The sequence below is a fragment of the Homarus americanus genome, unplaced genomic scaffold, assembly GCF_018991925.1.
Source record: "Homarus americanus isolate GMGI-L3 unplaced genomic scaffold, GMGI_Hamer_2.0 scaffold48016, whole genome shotgun sequence".
NCBI classification, from domain to species: Eukaryota; Metazoa; Arthropoda; class Malacostraca; order Decapoda; family Nephropidae; genus Homarus; species Homarus americanus.
This window is the reverse complement of record NW_024755055.1, coordinates 3,351,817-3,367,263: the sequence shown is the minus strand read 5'-3', so window position 1 is coordinate 3,367,263 and position 15,447 is coordinate 3,351,817. Positions and strand designations below refer to the sequence as shown.

The window sequence follows — 15,447 nt, the reverse complement described above, 5'->3', positions numbered from 1 at the left end:
CACCAATCACATCACACCATTGAGACTTGTGTCGTGCAAAATTAAAGTAGTTGTCGTTTATTAAATACTAATAAATAACATGAGAAAATTGACTAAAATTGTGTGTGATGGAATTGAATTTTTTTTCCCAAGAGTAAATTGGGAGTGTGTAATCTAAAAAAAAAACCCACAAATTAACTACATATAGCGTAACCTAACTCGATTTACCCTAATTCTAATTTAACATAATCAAACAATTTAACGCGAATTGAACTCCATAGCCTAATCTAACCTCACCCTACTTAACCTAATCTTTATGACCTCGCTATTTATCTAATAATTGTTATTATGTTATCTATAGTGTGTTATATTTCGTGTTATGTAGTCTGTAGTTTTGTTTCCAGGTTTGGCGCCATGCAGAAAATGTAGAAATACTGTACTAAGATGGCAAGACAGCAAGGGAACGTGTGTAGATAAGATGTCAGCAAGATAACCTGGTATTAGATGACAAAGATAACAACCTGGATGACATAGAGACAGGTGAGGGGTGGGACCAAGGCTTACCTGGTTAAAAGAGCTGATATGATGATAAGAATTTCAGTATGGATGTTAGTTTTGTGTGTTATCTTAGCGAGAGAGAGAGAGAGAGAGGTGTGGACAGAAACAGGTAGATAGACAGACAGACATACAAAGGCGGAGTGACGGGACAGATAGACAGACAGACAGACAGACAGACAGTACATTCTTAATTCTCAAGGAATATTTATTACCATTGGGACCTATAACAACCGTTCTTTGTGTTGCAATAGACTCCACTCTTAATAAATCACAACATAATTTGAAGCATTAAGGGCCCATAAGATTGGCTCCCCTTACGACTAGGCCCTTAAGATTGGTTCTCCTTACGCCTGGGCCCCTAAGATTGGCTCCCCTTACGCCTGGGCCCCTAAGATTGGCTCCCCTTACGACTGGGCCCCTAAGATAGGTACTCCTTACGACTGGGCCCCTAAGATTGGCTCCCCACTACGACTGGGCCCCTATGATAGGTTCTCCTTATGACTGGGCCCCTAAGATTGGCTCTCCTTACGACTGGGCCCCTCTTTCTCTTGGTTAAGTCAGGTTAGATTTGGTTACGTTACTCATTTACACAAGTTAGTTTAGGATAAGTTGGGTTAGATTAGGTTAAGTCACGTTACTCATTTACACAAGTCCAGCCATTGTTTTGGTCGATAAAGTAACGATCGTCTCGGGAAGTGAAAATTACCGTAGCGTAAAAGCGGTTCAAGACTGCACCGAGAGTGTTGATCAATTTTTCAGAATGTTATCGTTCATTGTGGGAATGTTTTAACCCCCTGTAAAGTATCGTCTGTGTGTGTGTGTGTGTGTGTCTGTCACCTCAGTATTTGACAGCCTTTGTAATTATTTTCAATGGTTTTCTTATTAGTAGTAATTTCCAAAAATCGACCCATATCTCATTTTACTTCCATCCCTCTTCTCCCTCCTCCCTTCCCCCCCATCCCTTGTCCCCCTCCTCCCTTCCCCCACATCCCATAGTGCCCCGAGGGTCAGGGAGCCGCTACCCAAGAGGTCAGAGGTCACGCGTCTCACTATGGACAAAGGACGCGACCGGAATTAAACCCCTCCTACCCCTGTCCCACTCTGGTGATTCCTCCTACCCCTGTCCCGTAGTGAGGGGTAGGGTTTTTTAGCACGTGCTGGTGGGGATGGGAGAGGGGGGGGGGTTGAGGGAGGATAGGGCAGAAGGGAGGTTGGGGAGAGGAGAAGTTTGGGGGTTAGAAGTGACACTCTTACCTTCTTCCTCTTCCTCCTCGCCCTCCTCCTCTTCCTCGCCCTCATCTCCCCCTCGTCTTCCTGCTCCTCCTCGCCCTCATCTCCCCCTCGTCTTCCTGCTCCTCCTCACCCTCATCTCTTCCTCCTCCTCCCTCTTCCCTCCCTCATCTCCCTTAAAGATGTTGACCTCTACCTGACCTCTTCACCTCTCCTCAGATGTCATCGTCAAGGCATGAACTCAGCATGCTTCCCTGTTGGGCGCTGTAAACGCTTCTGCGCTTCACCTTACACAAGGATGTAGGGGTGTGTCAAAAAAGGGGGGCAGGAAGATAAGCTGATTGGTGATTGGCAGAGAAGAAAACAATTTGATTGGTGAAGAAAACTAAAATCTGATTGGTGAACAGATTTAGACAGATTAATGAAGAAGGGAGCATCTGTTTGGACAAGACAAGATCTGATTGGTGAAGAAAAGGTAAGTCTTTTCCGCTTCTATGTTAAACTAACCAGAGAATTGTACCTGTATCCATAAAGGTATCTGTAACTGTACCTGGAGTTAACTGTACCTGGAGTTAACTGTACCTGGAGATGCATCTACCTGTACTAGAACTTGTGCTCATAGCTGTAATTTTCATGTACCAATACCTGAGTTTATTCTGTACCTACCTGTAACTATATATCTACCTGTCCCACTCATCCTCGGTAGGGGTGTGAAAATCCTTCGTCCCAGAGCTGAATTTGAATTGAACGTGGCAATACACAGAAGCTAGTTTCTTGTGCACCCCATACTTATCCCATGAGCTGTTGCGCCAAAGCATTACGTATTAGAGGTCACAAAGGGTGTGCATAACAGTCCCCAGTGGTCAGGATATTGTGGCATTGAATGTTACAGAGTATTTTAAATGAATTCTTTGTATAGTTCTGTACATAGAAGGTGACTTATTCACAACTGCGTGAGAACAGGAGTGTAAGGCAATATATCTAGCCAGCCAATTTGTTATTCACCTCTGCGTGAGAGGTATTCGAGCACATTGTGTGTTTGGTTCGATACATGGGAATTGACTTGGCTACTATGTGCAAAAAAAGTGGATACAATTTTGTGTCCCAGAGCAGGTGGTGGGAGAGATATGGCCACCATCCTTAGCCTTCACTACTGTACTTGCATTGCTTTAACATTAATGTACCTAAACATTTCATCTCTTCAGTGTATTTATGTATCCTATTAGTGTTGATGTCTTGAAAAATGTATTAATTTGTATTAGTTAAAAGAAAGTTTGGTCTTGTTGATGTATAAGTTGAGGCAGCTAGATACATTCTCACATCACCAGTTAGGAGGAAAAATTTAACTTAGGAACCTTTGAGAAACCATCTTTGTATCGTAAATTAAGTGATAGCCTATAATCTCGTGTTTCTCTACCTTTAACTGTAACCTCTGTATCTTTCTGGCCACATAACTGTATCATCTACAGTACTGTATATCATTTACTGGTAATTATGTGATGTGTGTGGGGGAGAGAGAGAGAGAGAGGGGGGGATAGAGAAACAGAGAGAAAGGGGGGTAGAAAGGAAAAGACAGGGGTAGATAGAGAGAGGAATAGAGAAACAAAGAGAGAGAAGGGGGGTAGAAAGGAAAAGAGAGAGAGAGACTTACAGGATGTGGATGCTGGTGGATGCTGGGGGGGCTGGGGTGGGGCTGGGGTGGGAGGAGATGGGTGAGGTGATAGCACTTATAACTTCCTGTTGAGGGAGAGGGGGTCATACCTTCTCCTTCTCCTCCCCTTACTCCTCCTCCTGTTTCCCCTACCCCCTTTCTTCCCTTCCCTCCCCTCCTACCCCCCTTGACCAGGTCAATGCCCCCTTTCCCTTACTATCTGTCTTCCCTCCTCCCCCCATACACACAGGTACAAGTAGAGGTAGAGTCCAGGGTGCAGTTACAGGTCTAGGTTAAGGTACAATTACAGGATGAAGTACAGCAACAGGTAGAAATTGACTTACAGGAGTTAAAGGTAAGCCAAACAGGGTGAGGTTACAGCTCCTCGAAAAGTAAGTTCTGTATTTTGCCGAATACAGAATACGAATGGATGAAAAGGTAATGTATTTTAGTATATTCTGTTACCATATTGAACGGGTACAGAGCAGTGTATGTGAATGAGTTGTGTATTTTATGTAATTTCTCCCATTTTGTAGCCAAATAAGAATACAGAACATAGTACAGGAAAACGAATATTTTTTTCTGTATTTTTCATAATTTTTTTTAATCGTAGTAACCGTAACGAATTCAGAAGACGAAATAATATTAATAATTGTATCAGTATTATTTCGGGTTTTGTCTGTTAAAACTGGGGTCTGTTAACACACACACACCCACATACAAAACGGCCACCTGCATGTTTGTGATGTCATCTACCTACACCTGCTCCGCCCACACCACCACACCACACCTGCTCCGCCCACACCACCCCTGCTCCGCCCACACCACCCTTGCTCCGCCCACACCACCCCTGCTCCGCCCACACCAACCCCTGCTCTGCTTATCCACCACACCACGCTACACCATTACACCAAACCGCTAGACTAATGTTAGGATATACGTATTTTATCTCTGGTGGCGAGATACTTGATATACTGTATACCTTATATACTAAAGCTGTATCCACATTTTGCATCTACTGTAGTAGCTAAGTCAACTCCTATGTACCGATTTAAACAAACTATGTACTGAAAATACTCTTAACAGTGAACACCATAATATCCTGCCCACTGGGGTCTGATACACGCCCTGTATGACCTTTGCTCTGTCATTCTTTTTGCGATACCGCTCACAGGATGAGTATGGGGTGCACAATAAACTAGGTGCTGTTCGCTGCAGAATTAAAGAAAAGTTCATCACATTACACTACACTTGTTGACACTGCCACTGACAGTCTCATCAACACTGACACCTTATCCTCACTACTGGCTCTTGATATCCTCAACTCAGATTGACACCCGCTTGTCTCTGTAGCCAGACACAATCATGTGTCTTGTTGACGGGGTTGTCAGATCCCCTCTCACATAGGCATCAGTCAACATGATAACAGTTGATGTCTTAGCTAAACTCGCGTCCAACAAAGACACTGTTGAATATACTCTGGAACTGTCAAACAGAACCTTAAAAACTGTAATCACGTAAGAACGTGTTGATTATTTGAAACCAGTAGACAAGTGCCAACAGGCACTAGTCAATCCATCGTTTACCATGATGAGATGTATCAAGTGAAACATGTATACGGAGCAAGTAATAAGATCACTAGATGTTGTAACCGCTAGACTAAGGTTAGGATATAAGTACCTCTGGCAGCATGTCCCTCAACCAGATGTGAAGAAGACTAAATGTTAAGTGTGCGGCCAGACTTATGGCCACACTCACGTCTTATACCGTGAAAAATTAGAACCATATATAGGGATAGATCCAAGCACACACTGTATATAATGTCACAGCAAAATATATCAGATGGCAAGTCAGCTGACATACAACAATATATTAAACTATGTCCACATTTTGCACCTAGTAGTTAAGTAAACTTTGTTCTGTGATGCTTTTTACTTTACCGCTCGCAGTTTGAGTATAGGATGCACAATAAACTAGCTGCAATCCGAGGCTAAATTAAAAAACAAAAAAATTTAGAACACCTGCACTCACCCACACCACCTCATGACACCACACCATCCCACCTCACACCACACCACACCATCCCACCTGCACTCACCCACACCATCTCACGACACCACACCACACCATCCCACCTCACGACACCACACCTTCCCACATCACGACACCACACCATCCCACCTCACACCACACCATCACCACCCACGACCTTACGACACCACATCATCCCACCCTCGACACCACACCATCCCACCACGACACCATCCATCCCACCTTACGACACCACACCATCCCACCTTACGACACCACACCATCCCACCTCACGACACCATTCCGTCTACACCCACCCACACCCATCCCGCCGTAGAAGTTTTAGTTTCGTTCATCCGGGAATCTTAGCAATTTGAATCAGTAGTTTAGACAATTTTAAGACACTTTTCTTCGATGACGTTTCCCTCGCAAATGGCCTGACCTAACCACCAAACTACCTACCCCACCCTCTCCGCACATGTAACTAAAATAATACCCACACCTACACTACGCCATCTGCACTACATCACACCTACACTACACCACACCTACACTACACCACACCTACACTACACCACACCTGCTCCACATCCCCAACACCTACACCACACCCCCAGCACCTACACCACACCCCCAACACCTACACCACACCTGCTCCACCTAAACCCACCCTACTTACACCACCATACATCAAATTACAATTTGTACGTATACACACGGTACATAATAGACATAGGTTACAAAATTATACCCCCCAAAAAGTTCACTTACCTGTAGCTCCATCCCTGTAGAATGGTGACGCAGGTGAAAACACAAAGACGATGCAGTGACGATACAGGTATTATATAGATTGATGGAGTGACGAACGACTCCACACACACCTCCCAAGACGAGACTAATGTTTACACTGTGGTCGACCTCTCTGATCGGTGCTCGAGCATCAACTGCCCAGTCCCTCTTACATGCGTGAATGAATTGGATTCGGATGCGCAAAAGGTTCGTAACACTAACGTGTCTGAATCATCTAAGGATTTGCCCTCCCCTTTCACAGCTTATTGAACCTGAAGCACCCTGGGGGTTTGGTTATGTTCAGTTTTTTTTTTTTGTTGGGGGGGGACAAGAATTTTTTTTTATTTATAGAGGGGAGGGGGTCCCCCCCCCCTCCAAGACTTTGGTGGCGGGGGTCACGGCCTCCCCCTCCCCCCCCAAGACCATTTTTTATGGGGGAGGGGTGAAGGAAGATTAGAGGTGGGGGTTAGGAAATTGTAGTTTTCTGTTATCTAACTGTTCTTTCTGTTATCTAACTGTTCCTGTTATCTGGATGCTCTTTCTGTTATTTGTTTTTCCTTACTGTTTTTATTTCATTGTTTTCCTCGTTATTTGACTGGTCACTTATTTAATTGTTCTTCCTTTTTAAACTAAATTTTCGTCTTTTTCAAACAATCTTTGTTATATATGTTCTTATATATTGTTCTTGTTGTGTTCATTGTCTTTGTTTTCCAACTGTTCTTCCTGTTATCTTATTATTCATTGTTATTTGTATCTCTTTGTTCTTATCTTATTGTTCATTGTTATCTTACAGCTCTACCTTTTATGGTTCATTGTGATCTTATTTTTTTTATCATCACATTGACATACAGTACAGTATAGGATGGGATAATTAAAGAAGTAAGGCTTCATATACAACATATAATTACACAACTAGATGAATGACTCGTGGCATCGACTGGCCTCTGTGCCGACACCCTGACCACCGTCCCTCTCTGACGGTCGCCCTTTTGAAATGATGTAAGTTTGGGGAGAAAAATAATACAGTAATAATAATGTTACACTTGAACAATGCTGTTACTTACTCATAAATTCCTGAGGTGGACATGTCTATAAAAAATGGAGAAGAGAAATCAATGGTCCCGGAAAAAAATATACATAAACTATATACTGTATAATAAAGGGTTGTGTGGACTTTGGTAGTGGAATATATCTGTACTGAAATATATTGAGAACAAAGGCCTAGACTGTTACATAGATATTCAGCCAATGCTTTGTTTATCTCAGGACTGACTGACTAACTGGAGGTCACAAGTCTCCTTGGCAAACTGATCCAAGCACAGTACAGTACAGTACAGTATACACATATCCCCATAGGTTTTTCGAGCAGTTGAACACCAATAACTTGACTCGAGGATATTTCAAAGTTCTAAACATGAGTGTTCAAGTACCCAAGATGGTGGAAGATTCAAGTTTTTGGTTCACTGGTCCAGGATAAACAAGGCATTGGTTAAAACTAATATATCATCCTCTTTATGACAGACGTTCTGTGCCACGGGTTTCCTCCATCTTGGTAAAAAAAAAAATGCCTCATTTGTAATACATCACTTTAAGGGTCACATATTTTCTGATTCTCACCACAAAATACCCATAACCCAGGCCATGTTCTTTTCCAATAGTACACAGCTTTCAAACCTCACACATCATAACACTGGGACTTGCTCTCAACATGTTCTGGGTCATTCCTCTCATTCTATGTTTGTCACAACAAATCATCTCGGGTCATTTGGTATAAAAAAAAAATCACATCACAAAAATATAAAAACCTGTCATACATAAATAGTACATGATAATTATTATGAAGGTACTGTACTGTAATGCAAGTTCGGTGAGAAGCCAGAGGGAAAGTCGGTGTAGAAGGGCACGGCAGTACTGTACTGTATTAGAAATTCTCTGATAAAGATTCTAAATTTCAGTAAAGTTTAAAACATAACCATCAGACAACAGTAACTGTTGTTCTCATGCTGAAAAATTATATATTGTGAAAACAGTACACAAGAAACATATATAATCTAAAAAAAAAAAAGAAAAAAAAAAGGTAAATTAAGATGAGGGAAGAGAGACAATGGTAAATAATAATAAAAATAAGTTCACTAAGAAACATATAAAAGATACTTTGAAAAATTATACAACTTTACAACACAGTCATGTACACACAATGTAAAAACTGGTAACAGTCACACATATAAATCCTACTTATAGCACTGTGAATCACGCATTTGTTATATGTTATAAAAACTAAGTCAGAACACCCGGGTCTATGTCTCTTAGTTCACTCACATTAGAAGCGGTAAGCGTGCAAATGTCTATATAACTTCACATTGCTGATGCAAAAAGTGCACAAATGTTATAAAAAAAATAAAAATTCAATGATTTCCTGTTTTGTATTTCAGCAACAAGACATCGTAGTAGTGATGATAATAATAATAAGCACACTTCCTAGTAAATCGGTTATAGTTTTTTCTCACTAATATCTTTTTATAAGCACCAAACACTCCTTCACAGTCCAAACACTTACTCTGTCATCTCAAGACAGTCCGGATGAACCCAAACTCTGCCTCACTAAACAACACTTCTCTGTATTCGTCCATGACACATGCTCGGCCACATGTGTGGAACTCTTTTGTCCGCCTCACATTATATTTTCTGTTGTTCCAGGTCACGCGACCTCCACTCCTCTGAAAGTTGAAGCCGGTGTGGAACATCCTCCAGTTCCTAGCCTCCCGTTGAGGCCTACACAGTGCAGAAAATGAGAACATCCGGTCTTGTCTTCTCCACTCCATCCAATGTTTCCTTGAAGGTCCTGCTTGAAATTCTTGTCACCCAGGCCGTCTCCAGTCACGAACAAACTACTTCACCTGTGACATGACAGTGAAAAAATTAGTTTCTAACCTAACAAACAGTAAAGTACTGTAACATTATTGTAAAAGGATTTATCCTAAATTTTGTTTTTAAGGTGAAAGACTTGGTGTGGATATGTGATAAGTTTATATAGCAATAAAACTAAGGATAATATCACTGTTAATAATAGTAACTTGTTTCAGATTAGACTCATGACTGCAGTGTTTGGGAGAATGAGATGTACCTTAACTTATACGACGTCCATTCACAGTCCTCTGGTTCTCGCAAGTCAGCAATGGCGATGGAGTGTGACCTTTGGAGTGGCTTTCTCTTGATGGGTCGCTCCCCAGTGCCGCAGTAAGGAACCTCACAATACGGTATGGGGTTGTATGGCACGTGGTGGTATGCTATTTTCTTCCGAGGAATGGGACTGTACTGAACCTGCGGGATGAGAAGCTGCGGAGTAAGATATAAGTTGTGTTTACTTTTAACTTGGGTCATTAGGTCGAGCTCTGTCATCAGAGTTGTTACAAAGGTTCTAGAGACCTTTTTTTTATATATTCATTGATTTATAATGATGCATAAAGGAACTTCAACAGTCTAAATTTTACATCAGTTGCACTTTTATGAAATCACATGACTTGAGCTCAATATTTTGTTATCCCAAGGAACATTACCACTCAAAAGACTTATCTACTCACCATTTAAAATGTACTACAGTACTGTAAATAAAATTATGTTGGTGATGCATAACTTAGGTTGTTACACTTTCCTTGAGCATCAGTATACAATATATTTCATCCACATGTTAGATTAACTATATCAGTTTATAAAGGGTTTAATATATATATATATATATATATATATATATATATATAGTCTTGATAAAATCACACGGGAAAAGGGAAACAACGGAGCACCTTAGCTTTCGTCTTTATTCAGTTGCCTCTGAAGATGTCTTGAATAAAGAAGAAAGCTAAGGTGCTCCGTTGTTTCCCTTTTCCCGTGTGATTTTATCAAGATTTATCTTATCCACGTTTTCATTGTGGATCTACATGAAGTATGTATATAGTGTGTGTGTGTGTGTGCAAGTAAATCACTGTAGGTGCGCGTGATCCAGGTATATGCTGATAACCACAAGGAAAAAAGAAAACACGAAGTTCCCAAACGCTTTCGTGTAATTCACATCTTCAAGGGAGAGTACAGACTGAGAGACACATAACAAGGCATATATATACAGTGTACAGTAGAGGAGGGTGAGATCAAGTCCACAATGGTGTGTGTGTGTGTGTGTGTGTGTGTGTGTGTGTGTGTATATATATGTATATATATATATATATATATATATATATATATATATATATATATATATATATATATATATATATATATATATATATATATATATATATATATATATATATATATATATATATATATATATGCAAAGGAAATTTATTCTACAGAAACATTGATTAAATTTTAGATTGACATGAGCCAGTTTTTAGGGAGAGAAAATGATGACAGACTTTCCAAAATAAAACTGAGGTTAAATTTTCGATCTGATATATGAGTACAGTGTGACTGAATATCTAGGCAAGGAAAGTGGGATCATCAGAATCATGATCATTTTATGGAACACTATTGATGATCCCAGTCTCCTTGCCTAAATATTCAGTCACATTGTAAATAAGATTGAAAATTAACTTCAAGTTTTAATATGTAGTTTCGTTATTTTTCTAATAAAAAATCTCGTCACATTTTCTCTCAACCGAATAGGTATAGCCAACTGGGAGCCAAGTGGCAATCTCACCATCACTCTGCCCACCTTCTGGTAGGAGATGTCGAGGTACTGGATCTCCTGACAGGGGAGGACGATGTCTAGTGGCCGTTTGACAGATACAGAGGTCCTGCGGAGGACGCCCCCGGCACTGGTGGTGCTGCCACCCAGAGCACCGATGATGCCACTAACAGTGCCTCGTCTGTGTTTTGCTTTGATGTTGTTGCCACTAGTTGTGTTGTTATTCTCCTCATCTACCGTCTCTCTGTAACACAATATGAAGGTGAAGTGTTATGCAGGTGAGCGCACAGCTGTTTACAGGTTCAAATTAAAGCATAATTCATTGATAACTTTAAATAATTAATAATATTTGTTTACCTCATTGGGGAATACGTATTCGTACAAGAGCAGTGTCTCATTTTTTTTTTATTAAAAAAATAAAAAAAAACATGATAAATGGCTGCACTTCTACCCTTTGCTTTCGTAAAATGACCCATACCTTGAGATGGTTGTATGTGTGTAGATATAACACCGAGAGAAATATTAATACTATAACTAGATAATTAAGACAGGATGACACATATATATATATATATATATATATATATATATATATATATATATATATATATATATATATATATATATATATATATATATATATATATATATATGTGTGTGTGTGTGTGTATACAAAGGGTGAAAGAGAAAAGAGACAGGAAGGGAGGGAGGGAGGGCAAGTGAGAGAGAGAAAAAGACAGAACTAAGACGGGTTTCCACGTAGTACATTGAGAGATAAGCGGCCATTGTTCGTTACCTCCACTTCCGCTGCCATATTGGGTCATCTACCTTACTACCTCCTCCCCCAGACCTCACTAATTCCTCCCTCACACCTCACTACCCCTTCCCTAGAACCTCACTGTTTCTCCCACACCTCACTACTCCTCCCACACCTCACTACTCCTCCCACATCTCACCACACCTCCCTTACACCTCACTGCACCTATAGCAGATCATACATCCTTATTAATCCCCTCAAGACTACGCCCTTTCACGACTACCCTCATCATAACGCATTCCTCACGTGGGCTGTATATTGACCTGACGAATTTTGGAAAAATTAAATACAGGATATATGGAGTGGAATTCACGTAGAGTTTGTATAGGAGTCGAGGGTGGAGGGCAAGTGGGTGGATGTGCGAAGGTGGAGGGCCAGGTAAGTGGATGGCATGTGAGTGGGTGGGTGAGGGTGAAGGGCCAGTAAGTGGATGGAGGGCTAGTAGGTGGAGGAGGGATGGTGGGTGAAGGGGCAATAGGTGGATGGGCGAGGGTGGAGGACAAATAAGTGGGTGGGTGGAGGGCCAATAGGTGGATGGGAGAGGGTGAATGGGTGGGTGGAGGGCTATCAGGTGGATAAGCGATGGTGAATGGGTGGGTAGGTGGACGGGCGAGGGTGGAGGACAAATGAGTTGGTGAGTGGAGGGCTAATAGGTGAATGGGCGAGGGTGGAGTGGCAGTAGGTGGAGGGTAAGTGAGTGGGTGGGTGGAGGGACAGTAGGTGAAGGACAAGTGGGTGGAGGGTGTAGAGCCAGTGAATGGGTGGGTCGGTGAGAGTTTAAGACTAGTTGATAGGTTGGTGGGTGAGGATGGAGCCAGTGGGTGGGTGGGTGGAGGCCAGTGGGTGTGGTCGTGGGTCAACAACCGGGCCACACATTATTTATCCCTACAGACCCCACCCTCTTCCACCCACCCTCCCAGGGTACATGTGTACTCTCTCTCTCTCATATTGCATCCCTGTCACTCTTGTCTTCACTCACCCCCCCCCCCTTTCCACTTATAACCCCCATTCTCTTTCTCACATTCTCGCCCATTGCTCTTTTATCCTAAACATTTCTCTCTCACACACACACTATCACGAACATACAAACTCAGACATTTGAAAAAATATTAACAACATCGAAAATCATCAAATGATATCAACAATGGGGCCCTAATGGTCATGGGGAGCCTTGTAGTCATGGGTCCAAGTCCTTATAATGGATTCTGGTCTTAATGGTAGGTTGGGGCCCACTTGACCTGAAGGCAGTTTTGAACGTTCCAACACAAACTGTGGTGAACCAAAGTAGCCCTCCCCCAGCAGAGCGCCCACAGTACTGTACAGTATAGTATAGTATAACATGAGTGATTTTGGATCACCTAAATTTGAGACATCCCAAACTATGATTAGGCACTCCAGTATATTTCACATGAAGATTAACCACCCTAACCGAATCGAATCTAAATTGAGACCGGACAAAAATGTAAAGTTTGCTATAAAAAATTAAATAGATAGGAAATGGTCACCGTTAATTACTGGATAAAGAGAATGGCGTCAGCACAAATCAGTATTTTTTTCGGTGCTCGAATTGGTATTGACAAACATGACACTACATTAAGGGGTCATGTCGGGGGTTGAAAGTTGACATGACTGTGTGTGACTGTCTGTAAGACGCGTATGTTAACTCAATCATGCGTAAATATTCAGGTGTGTTGACCAGATAAATATAACCCCCAAACACACCTGAATATTTTGCACACGTTTATGCTCAGGTGTTCAAAATTAGCTTGAAACAGAAATTGACACTGGGGACCCCCCTCCCCACACACACACCATACATACATCATAAGCCCCTTTTTACATACACACACACACACTTGGGCTGTGATGTTTCTGTCTACTTGTATTTCAGTCATGTCAATATTGTTATTATTGTCCACTCTGTACCTGTATTTTTCTGATTAGATAAACTGTTTAAATACCAATATATATTTGTACAATACCTATGATAAAAAAAAATATATATATATATATATATATATATATATATATATATATATATATATATATATATATATATATATATATATATATATATATATATATATATATATATATATATATATATATATATATATATATATTTTTTTTTTTTTTTTTACAGAATATCCAGGCACGTGGTAGACGTTACGAAAACAATAATACTGGTAATTATATCAGGAAGAATGAATAAGATGAATTTTTACATAATAAATATTTTAGCTACTTCCTTGTGATGGTATAATAGCCTTATTTTATTTATTATTATTTGAGGAGAAACAGCAAAGACACACACGCTGGGAGTTCAAGATGCCCTGGCCTAAGGGGTGGTGATGAGGGCTAGGAGGGAGAGGAGAGAGGGAGAGCTTGCCATACAATCATGACAAACTCTCGTCGACAAATTTCTATTTAACAAGTGCATCAACTCGACCTGATATTTTTTTGGCGTATGATAGACAAATTACTTAGTATTGGTAGTTTAGTTCATGGGGTTGTATACCAGGGGGTACCAGTATACTATTATGGGAGGGAAAAAGTGGTTGTCCGCTGACCAGACTCTGTGGGGGAGGGAGGGAGGGAACACAGTCGCCCTTGCCCCCGGCTAGAAGTGTTGCCCTCTGACGTATCTAAATAATAATCTCTCATGCAGGTACTATCGACTGTATGATTAAACTCAGGTGTTGAACCACGTGTACACAACTGTCTGCCAGGGGTGTATATCTGCCTCTTCACACACACACACACACACACACATACATACACCAGAATCCCTGTCAAAAGCGACCTGGTGTATACAGCTCCGACACGCACATAACCTCACCAATTTTCGGGTAGGACCGCTCGACCATACAATCCACTCCTGTTGCCTTCACACCCCTTACCAAACTATTTTTACATTTTCCTTGTTTCTATCTACGTTTATTCATTGTATTGTTACTTAACTTAATGTTCATTACATAGGAAAGATAAGAGAGGATAATAAGGTACGTTAGTGTTGAGGTAAGAGAGAGATACTGAGGTAAATACATACGATTGGAGTCAGCCGTGGGTGGTGATTCGTCCGCCACGTAGGCTGAGACCAGCACCGTGGGGTCTACCCTACACCCACACCGTGTACCCTACAGGCCTACACCCTCCCTAGTGTAGCTACACTCACACCCTGTACTCTACACCCTCCCTAATGAAACTCCACCCACACCCTGTACCCTACACCCTCCCAAGTGTAGCTAGACCCACACCCTGTACTCTTCACCCATACCGGCCTGTACCTCATGAGTCAACGTGAGCGCGTGCGTGCGTTTTGTTTGAGTGCCTTGCGTGTGTTTGCGTATGCTTTGTTTGAGTGCCACGTGTATGTGTGCTTTGTTTGTTTGTGTGTGTGTGTGCTTTGTTTGAATGCCTTGTGTATGTATATATTTTGTTTGGGTGTCTCGTGTGTGCGTGTAATAATAATAATTGACAGTCTATTAACAAACACAGCAGGCACAAGCTGAAATATACAAATGACAAGTGGCACATATATAATATGCATTGATAATGGGGAGAGGGTTATTTAACAAGGGTTACAGTACAAAAGTGAGAATGGCAGAGTGAACACAAAAGTTAACTACGAGTTGTTGATAATTTTTACAATGGTTAGGACTGGGCTGTTCTTACAGCAATCAGTACGTGTTGTATGGGCTGGATGCGGTT

At 41.3% G+C, this 15,447-nt stretch overlaps 1 protein-coding gene across 9 annotated transcripts in view; it reads right to left on the bottom strand.

The window, feature by feature from the left end:
• Window positions 1-7,124: 7,124 nt before the first annotated feature.
• The window catches only part of LOC121856261, a 105,397-nt gene continuing 97,074 nt past the window's right edge, over window positions 7,125-15,447 (bottom strand). For 6 of the 9 annotated variants that reach the window (XM_042351663.1, XM_042351664.1, XM_042351665.1 and 3 more), the window contains 3 exons: window positions 10,932-11,163; window positions 9,363-9,574; window positions 7,125-9,135 (listed from right to left, as the gene is read on the bottom strand). In XM_042351663.1, the coding sequence (XP_042207597.1) occupies window positions 9,132-9,135; window positions 9,363-9,574; window positions 10,932-11,163 (448 nt within the window). In that variant the 3' untranslated portion in view covers window positions 7,125-9,131. The remainder of the gene's footprint in view (window positions 9,136-9,362; window positions 9,575-10,931; window positions 11,164-15,447) is intronic. The other 3 variants (XM_042351661.1, XM_042351662.1, XM_042351660.1) reach the window with 3 other exon arrangements.